The sequence below is a fragment of the Plodia interpunctella genome, chromosome 13, assembly GCF_027563975.2.
Source record: "Plodia interpunctella isolate USDA-ARS_2022_Savannah chromosome 13, ilPloInte3.2, whole genome shotgun sequence".
Classification (NCBI taxonomy): Eukaryota; Metazoa; Arthropoda; class Insecta; order Lepidoptera; family Pyralidae; genus Plodia; species Plodia interpunctella.
This window is the reverse complement of record NC_071306.1, coordinates 10,152,821-10,162,900: the sequence shown is the minus strand read 5'-3', so window position 1 is coordinate 10,162,900 and position 10,080 is coordinate 10,152,821. Positions and strand designations below refer to the sequence as shown.

At 35.3% G+C, this 10,080-nt stretch overlaps 1 protein-coding gene across 2 annotated transcripts; it reads right to left on the bottom strand.

The window, feature by feature from the left end:
* Positions 1-326: 326 nt before the first annotated feature.
* Positions 327-9,941, bottom strand: LOC128674777 (ras-related protein M-Ras-like). Of its 2 annotated transcripts, none has more exons than XM_053753670.2 (5): positions 9,835-9,941; positions 8,847-9,000; positions 8,320-8,473; positions 7,735-7,897; positions 327-4,261 (listed from the first exon to the last, which is right to left on the bottom strand). In XM_053753670.2, the coding sequence occupies exons 1-5, from the start codon at positions 9,871-9,873 to the stop codon at positions 4,178-4,180; spliced, it is 594 nt and encodes a 197-aa protein (XP_053609645.1). In that variant the 5' UTR covers positions 9,874-9,941; the 3' UTR covers positions 327-4,177. The 2 variants fall into 2 exon arrangements, with proteins under 2 accessions (XP_053609645.1, XP_053609646.1); XM_053753671.1 differs by lacking the exon at positions 9,835-9,941 and adding an exon at positions 9,426-9,473.
* Positions 9,942-10,080: the final 139 nt, after the last annotated feature.

The following is a 10,080-nucleotide window of genomic DNA, read 5'->3' as shown; positions in this document are numbered from 1 at the left end:
AGAAATAAGTAAAACGCGCAAAACGACACGGAAAATCTGATTATGTGTAAATAAAAAACGCTCCTCGAAGATCACATTACTTACTTATTGGAGTTGAGAGTTCGAGACTCAATAAAAATAATAGATCCAATAAAGGAATGTACAAGGAATGCGCGTCTGTGAATTTGAGTAGATGCCTTGCTATTAGAGACGTTGGGAGGTGTATAAATCATTCATTTTTACGAGAGATTTCAGTAAGTCTCGAATACAATTTTTTGTATCCATAGTTATAACAAAAATCTGCGCCTCCAATCTGGACTCTTGTTTTAAGCCAATAAAAAACTATATCTTGTCTACATTTATTGTATGTCACAACATATAAAACATAGATTAACAACGATACACAACGGGCGCGGCCATGTTGCCGCTATTCTTTATAAACGACTACAATTGTTTATGATCAACACAGAACGGGTCGTCGCTTTCCCTACCTTAACACTTATTTTAAAGTCAGAGTATAGTAAAAATATTAGTAATCTTCTTGCATTGGTCAGATCTATGTAAACACTTCAATTTATAACAAATACCTAATTATCTTCACTAATTCTATATTAGAGTCAGATGTATTTATGAATACAATAAACCCGAAAGTTTTTGTGGCTGTATTAAAACAGCGACGACCCGCTTAAATTGGAGTATTTACCTCTATATTTGGAGTATTTGGTTGTCTGACTAGCTTAGTTAACATTATGCAACACGATTCTTTTATATAACATTAGATATTATTATTTCATACACGACTTTTTGAAACCATCCAATTTACAGAAAATTTCTTTAAATTCTTTAAGACTTATTGACTCAATGTAGTGCGGGTCGATCGACCTAACACATCCTTTGATTTTGAGAGATACATACCTAGTACATAATTTAATATCAAAATAATACCTTTTGATATCAAGTGAGTTGAAGAAACAGATTATAAAAAGGACTGTTAACAAAGTGTCGCCATCTTTCGAGGAAGCTCCGCAGTAAATATTAAAGCTATGTTATGGGGTTGTTTTGTTGGCTGGAAGAACTATATGGAGCTATTCACACCGAACTCTGTTTTAAGATGTCACCACACAGAGGCCGCCACTGTTCTATTATCACATATTTGTAATTATGTAAATTTACAAACAAGGATATTGGACCCGGTGATAAAAATTTGAAACTTAGATTTCGAATTGTCAAAATTATCTCTGTCTATCTGTAACGGGAATCTCTATATTGTAATTCGCTCAAAGTATTACACATTCGCTACGGAGCAAAGCGGTGTGTAAAATATTACGATTAGAACGTGGACACGAAATTTTGTTTCTGAGGCATACGGAAAAGTAGACAATGATACAAAGCTTTCTCTCTTTCGCTCATCGCTTTCCCTTCATCGCGAACGTCATATTAACCCGACTAACATTTTCGTGTCCATTTCGCGAGTGTCGTAGACATCCGAGCAAAATCCACTGGTCGTAAAGTGTTGCACATCCTTAGTCGCGCCGCGCCGGGACCACGACAAGTCATATAAAGTGCTGCGGTGAAAGGGTGTTATATGTAGAGCGAACATTCAAAATATTATGCAAAATCCGGTTCTCTTGCCATTGAAATCTGGGGGCACGACAGTGCCCCCGCTAGTCGAGCAAAAAAAAGCCACGGCCGTACCATCCTTTTCTCGAAGCAAGTCAGGCCAATTTCGAACCCTTGCCCACATTTGCCAAGTGTACTGTAATGTCTACAAATGATTCGTACAATATATATGCCTTACCTAGTGGAACTTACCTATACTTAGGTCACAAGATCAATTCCTTTTCTCGTTAATTCGTATGTAACAGCTACTTAGTCTACATACAAATATGCGCTTGTGGCTAGAACTATTGGGACATAGTATTGTACACTCGTGTGGTAAATAGGCGTGACATATAGCTATATATGACCCGAGGTCAAACGTAGGCCCGGGCACCAACCATATATAGGCAGATTAAACTGAACTTCAAATTATGTGGGAAGATCATTTTAATAAAGGTATAGTAGAAGTACGATGATCATATTGGCCATATTTTATAAATTGCTTAGTATTTCGTTCCGAGTTCCCGATAGTTCCCGCCGTCACAAGATGGCGTCATCACGCTCTTTAATGTTAACACAAATGCCGAAGCTCTTCTAGTGGTTAACAAGTCGTTTCAGTGAAACTCAGCATTGCTATTTATTAGCTTTGCTTTTTAACTTTACATCACATAAAGTCTGTTCCTAAACCTGGAGGAAAATCCGACTGTCACGAGTTCTGTGGTCTCTGTTAATGAATAACAGCTTTGTTCTTTGTCTCACCTGAGCACTTTCCCAATAGGATCCTCAGACATACGGTGTCGGAGTTCAGAGGCCCCTGACCTACTTTTCTGCACACTTCCAACTATTACTTCGCTCTAAGTTACATCAATAATTTTCATATAAAGTACAGACATATAAAAAATCATTATTTGGTTTTCCGTATGGCTGAGAAACAGACTTTGGTAATATACAATATTATGAAATGCACCTGACCACTAGTTTCAATCGAATATAATGTTTAACTTAAAAATAAATATACGAATATAATTATGTCCACTAAGTTTAAAGTAAAATATGTAAGTGTATAATTGTATAATGAGTATTTGGTTCATAAACGACGAGTGCTGTATGCGCAACACTTTCGATACAAAACATTACGCATTCGCCCGCGGGCGTGCCGGGGTTTATTATTAGGCTCTAACTAATGCCTAATTCACACGAGACCAGTAACTAAACGCTTAGTAACACTAATTCAGTTCTAATAATTCTATACACTCGACCAGTCACGAAAATTAAGGACTTTAGTGGCACGGAAAATTTAATTAGCAATATTTTTTTACCACTAAGTTAGTCACTATTTGTCAAGGAAATGCTCATGTTATGGAAAAATTACGTAGTTTATGTCCCATAATCAAGTCAAAAAGAAATGAAACTACTACAATGTCCACACTAATCAAATACCACATGCACGATTACTACGCGCTCGGTTACCGAGCCCGTGTGAACTGTATACTTATCACATAACATTAAATTCGGTTACACGGTTATACTCAGTGCTTACTCTACTTTGTCCTACGACTAACAAATGCTATGCATTGTAATAAAACAATCCTTATTGTAATACTGAACAACCAAGCAATCTCATCGCTCGGGGAATAAAATATATATAATCATCAACTGTGCAAATTGTGCGCAACATCTTTGGTTGTATACACAAATATAAGTTAATTAATAAATGCATAGTCAAGCTGAAATTAAAGCTTTCTTCCACATACTAAATGCATAGACAAAAATATCGAATCGAATCAAATTTTATGTCGATATTTCACTATATCAATCTTTGTCCAATATTGCGCGTTCTTCTGTCTTGAGTTGTTAAGAAAACGATAACAATAATGTTGGAAAAATAATTGTGGGAAAGCGCCCTTACAACTATTTAAATATAACACCAATCAAATAACAAATAGTGTTTCAACGAAAGTGAAAATACGAGTTTTGGGTGGAAAGCTAAGGAATTCAACATTTTGCATTTGAATATGTAATAATTTTGGTCGGATCGTTGATCAATCCTATCAAGATTACTCTTTAAATCCTGCCATCTGCCCTGATGTATGTTATGTAAAAAAATCTTAATCCGCCACGAGGCAGACATAGCTTTAGTTATCAAACTCCTGTGACAGTTTCATTACTTCAAACTTTTTGATTTTCAAAATCATGACTTGTGTCAGTTTTCCTATCTTTATTTCACACACGGCGTTTTAATTCAAAGCGTCGTTAGAATTATACTTCAATGTATGGTTGATTTGTATGGTAGAGTCCACGCCGAGAAAGATGTCCCTGGACGGAACACTACAGTCGGTGACAACAACAACGTGGCCAATCTATCGATTCCACAAGACCACACAATAATCAATTGCATAATACATATTTTGCATTTGCTAAAAGTGGTTTTACTTCACCATTTCAATTTAAGGTTATAATAGTTCGTGTGAAGTAAGTTAGGTCGACAGATCAATATTGATCCCACACACAAACGCTTATGTATTGACATATATTTTTGAGATAATTAATTCACCTTTCCGCATCCTGCCGTCGTTGCCGTGTTTTGTGTGTTTGTGTGTCACAGCAGCGCGCATCTCCCGAACTTGCGCCGGCGCCGCTGCTTGTCCTCTTGTTGCGGGTGGTTGCGGATTATGCGGACGAGCTACGAAATTACACATTATTCATAAATACATGACATACATATGTTTTTTTTTCTAGAGATATGAAAATTATTAGAGTAAGTCGATTTGTTTATTGATGTTAGGCTGGTGGTGCAATCGCAATCGAATCTTGAAAATTAAAAGGTTTATTTTTTACCCGGAACCCGGACTTCGGGGCTTTAAAGTCGAGGTTTGCTACGGAGAACACGCAAATCGATACCTCCTACGTAAAGTATCGTAACTGCATTTCGTCAACTTTACAGCACAGCCGTTTAAAGATCCGCTGCTAGTTTATCCATGATTATTCTGAAAAATGAAATCCTAACTTTTTGAAAATTTGCAAATGAATTAAGAAATGTGTACGTAATAAACATGTGTACTAGCTTAAATAATATTTGTTCTAGTTTTTGAGAAAAATCACTTAAGACATTTTACGTGGATAATCCTAAGAAGTAAAGAATAGTATGTCGTACTTACCATAATTTACTTTGGACAGTTAACAAAACTATTTCATTTAAGTCATAGATACTATATTCTACGTCGTAAAATTTTGTAAAAAAATATTGTAAATAATAGATAATATATTATACTTTTTTTAATCGGTAAATAATAATATCTTAACTTTAGCAATTTTATTGCAATGAAAGGAAAATAATAAAAGAAATATGAAATCAAACATTTTTATTGATACTACAATGATTTCTTATCATTGTGTCACAATAATTTGAGTACTCAAAGTGCTATAAAATTAAATGTGACATAATCGTTTAATCTCTTACTTTGAGATCCTTCAATACAACTTGTTTATGACCTTATAATGTACTTATTTATGTATATGAATCAGTCTTATACATTTAAGTTAGGAAATAGGCAAATACCTAATAATTCGTAAATTCTTTAAGATGCAGGAAAAACATTGAACATATTATTGTATCACTAATTTTTGTAATCTCTTACCTACTTTGAGATTCTTTAAAACTTGCTTCTTGAACTGATGTGATTCATAAAGCTCTGTTTCAAGCAATGTCGGTGAAGGTTTGTTTTTATAAATGTCGCATTTATCACATTGGTCCTTCTTAGGAATGTAAAAACTTAGCTTAAAATATTGGTTAACGATATCACGATATTGCCTTTCAGTATGGGCTTTATCAGAGTATACGTGTTCGTCAAAGCATTCTTTGTATAAGTCTTTAAATCACCATCTAAATTAATTACTACTTCTACAATGTATTACTTCTACTTCGCCCGTAATGAGATTCTATGGGTTGAATGGACTTGATGTGATCACACACACTTTTAACAACGTCTTCAGTTATCAGCTTCCGAGGATTATCATGGCGTCCACGCTGGTCCATATCTATTAATCCACTAGTAACATCTTGTTTTTCCAAAGCAGTGTAGACAAATGTTCACTAATAGAGAATGTATTTAAAAATGTTTTCTTACAAACAATCACAAATTCGTTTTCATCACTTCTGTTTACTTTAAGTCTATAAATTAAAGTAAAATTACTGCCTTGATGTTGTATCTGTGAAAACCCTACGTTTTTTCTGTTTCTGCACTAAATAAGCTACATAAGCCCATTGCTTTTCTCTGTCACCTAAATTTCAAAATTGATTAAAAATGGCAATTATTTCAACGTTACTAATTTTCCAAGAACATTTTTGTCTACACTTCTCCAAACACAACGGTTTTATTGTTTTCGCATGCCTAGTGGTACCATCTCGACTCTTATATTCTTGGCCTAAATTTCTTAACGTCTTCCGCTTATTATCAATCCAATCTGCAACATGCCGACGTACCTACGATATTACCTACATCCTTTCGAGAAATCTTCTTTCTTTTTCTGAAACAACTTGGCGTTAATTTGGAAAATGAAGACAACGGAGTGTGACAATGAATGTTTGTGGTGTGGTTAGTAGATAGGTAGTCGGAAATGACTGATAAGGGTTCCTGTAAAGCATTCTCAATATACCAAGGACAGAAGTAATTTTCACAATCGTAGTCTAAATGGTTTGTAGCACAGTTTGGGGAAGAAATAGGTGTAATATTACTATTTGGTATTAGTTTCGGATGAATCTAAAACAATAAATTGTAAAATTAATAATTAAGCACTTATAAATAATATAATTTACTAATGCATAACCAAGGAATTGGCATAGGTTCACTTCTTGTGTACCATTTACTTTTAAATTAATAAATGTAAGTGCGTCGTCAGGGTGTGCATCAAAATTTTTATTGATTTCCGATATAGGACATAAAAATAAAAATAACTTAAAAAATCTTCGTTAAATATTCTTATTATAAGAACAGTCCACAAACTGCAAGAAAATGGTAAATAACAATAGGAGTACCAAAAAACAATTTGTTTAAAGAAATAACTTACTATTCCGCGATGTACATTCTTGGACGTTGTTCTCCACCTCTATGTCAGAATCTGATAAAAAACACATCATTTGCTCAATTGCATCTAAATTTATATTTAAATGCAAAGGTAAAAAGGCTGAAAAAAAAATTGACGATTTTTTGACACGTATAATGTGGTAAGTCACATGCCTTACCGAAGTAATCTATAGGATGTAGTACATACGATAAAAAACAAAATTAAACGCCGACGTAAAGCATCGTATGTACATGTTCCGATATAATACATTTTTATTTTTCCGGTGTAAAATATTGTATGTTACATATACGACATTTATTTTCTAAGTGAAAACGACGTAAAATATAGTAAGTATGAAATACTGTATTTTACATCGGCAAAGATAGAGAATTTTACTTTTATTTAAAAAAACCATTAATTTTACTAACAAAGTACACAACTTATATAGTACAAAATACATACCTTCATTTCTTTCTGGTTCTTTAATCACAGGTGTTGTTTTAACTTGATTTTTTTTCCGTAATTTGAATTTTCAACTGTGTCTTCATTACGTACCGCATCATTTGTTTTGTCTTTTATAATAAAATCAAGGATTATTTGTTCTCTAGATGACATTTTGATTATACTTTAACGAAAAACATGCAAATCAATTTAAAAAAGACCAATAATAATGAATTTAATTGCTGCGTGACGAACGTGCACTCCCCCCGCGTACTGTATGGTAACTTAAACATACGACGTGCCTTACGTACCCGCACCCCCGCGTATTGTGTCGATAGTACAACATACGATTTTATACACGGGCAACATTTATTATACGATATTTTGTAGTCTGATTATCTAGACCTTCTAATAAAAATGTAACATTTTTTATTCTTGCAGTCATTAGTTGTTATGTTTAGAAGTACGAAAATGAAGAAAAGTTAAAAACCGCAAATTGTTGGTTACGACACTTTACGTAGGAGGTATCGAAATATGAGAGAGAGGGTCTTTATGAAGGTGCTTAAAAAGTTCACATTCCCACATTATTTAGAATTGCCAGAATTTCCACGGCTCCTTAATGTCGGTTTATATTATCGTGCAGTTTCCCACCTCATGGAAGGCAGCGTCGATGTTGAGCGGCGGCTCCTTGGCGCTGGTCTCGATGTAAGGCGCGGCCAGCGCGCGCGCCAACTCTCGTCCCGCGTCCTCGCTCACGGCGCGCACGTGCACCAGGTCCACCTTGTTCGCCGCCACCAGCATCGGGTACGACTCCCTGCACATACCATACGACCTCTCTACTAACATTCAACTCCTACTCGACATTCTTCATAGTCGTATTCCTACGTGGAATTAAACGCACACAACAACTTTCTTGGCATTAGTAATGGAGTGGTTTGCCATTGCCGTCTCCGTTTCACACACAAGTTAATAATCAACCAGTTTTCTCTCACGATATTTTCCTTAACCGAAAGCAAGTGGTGGTTAATGAAAAATGAGTCAGCTTGGTATACAAACTCATGTGGCACGTGTAGGATTCGAACCTAACCTAACCATACTACCACCGCTACACTCGACAGCTCACCGAATTAAAGTTCTATAATAAACTACGATCCTCCACGGTCTTCTTCCATTTCCCTGTCTTTGACCTACCGACGCCACATTGTTTTCTTGTCTACCGGAAATAATATAAATTACCTGTCCTTGACGCGGAGGATCTGCGTGTGGAAGTGCCGGATGTTCTCGAAGCTCTGCTTGTCGGTGACGGAGTACACGAGCAGGAAGCCGTCGCCCTTGCGCATGTACTGCTCGCGCATCGCACTGAACTCCTCCTGGCCCGCCGTGTCCAGCACTGCGGGAGACGGGTTATGTATTCATAATTACAATATTGCTTCAAGATTTCAATTTCATTGTTATTACTCAATGCAAATGCTTTATTTACTTAAATATTGCTAAAAATCACAAAAAATATGTACAAATAATGATCCATCTAAATAAAAAGAATTAGAAAAAAATATTTACTTATAAAGTCCAAACTACATATTTAAGCTAATACTTATTATTTACAAGAATAATTTAAGAACAAAAAGAAAACTTAACAAAGAAATAAAATGCAAAAATAAATTCAGAATGACAATTAAATATCTCATTATCCGTGAAAATTAGAAATGAGAAACATTTATTTCTTACATTTCACAATAAATATGAAATACAAGATGGCATACCATCGAGGATGCACCACTGGCCGTCCACCTCGGTGTGCTGGATGTAGGAGTCCTCGATGGTGGGATCATAGTCCGTCACAAACAGCTTCTGGAAGAACTGGATAGTGATGGCGCTCTTGCCCACGCCGCCATCGCCCACTACCACTAGCTTTACCTGAAAATATCATATATTTCAAAATATAGATTGTGGACACATCTCCATGTGGGATACAAGGTGTAGGAAAGGTACAAGGTTGCATTAATAGAAAAATATTGCAGCAACGATTAATATCGAAAGTTGATAATAACCCTATTAAGTTGTAATGACTCATACCACTGTCACTTTACACAAACAAATAAAATTCTGGTGTAATCCGTGATAGTGGCACAATCATTCAACCCACTACATAATGCTGTACTAATATTACTGCTGAATTTTTTAAATCCTGTATGTTTAGGTATAAAATGGACTGATTAGGAAGTAATAGCTATCCCAAAATCACAGACATTCACGGAGAGAGTGCCTCGGATGCAACTACAAAACCAAATATGGAGAGGAATTGCTACATTCAGTTGACAACATGAAGCAGAAACACATACGCTATCACAGTCTTTGAATATGGACTTGGCCATGTCACAGTGTGTGGCCTACTAATGTCAGCTCTGTAAACAAAAGCCAAGCATCACTTGCAACATCCATTCAATAAGCTAACACTGAGTGAAATACTTAATCAGTAAATAGGCCTTAGCATACATAAGTGCCTGAACAGATTATAAAGAAATTAATTAAATTTTTAGTTCGGTTAAATATAAACTGTTATAATAATGTATTCATATGTAGATACTTGGATAACCAATAAGTTTATAAATCCTTATAAACACATAGCAGAAGCAAGTAACATATTTTTTTGAAACAAAATAAATGATGAATGATACAATGTACTTATGTGAACATAATTTCCAAAGCAAAATATAGAACAATTAAGTTGTAGTTTATCTCATATCATACAGTGGGCAAGTTTTCATTGGGTGGGCCTGGCCTCGTCATTTCGGCGCCGTGAGACTCTCCAAGGTGTCGGGATACCGCAATCCTTATTCATGGGATATTATCTGAAAATCACCAACAACATCTCGATAACAACTTCACAAAAACACTTCTGTTTATTAATTGTGATTCTCACAGGACATTGTTTGATAGCTAATCTAGTTTTTTTGCGCGTAAATTCAGTTTGCTGACGCCCGTCACGCTCAGCTG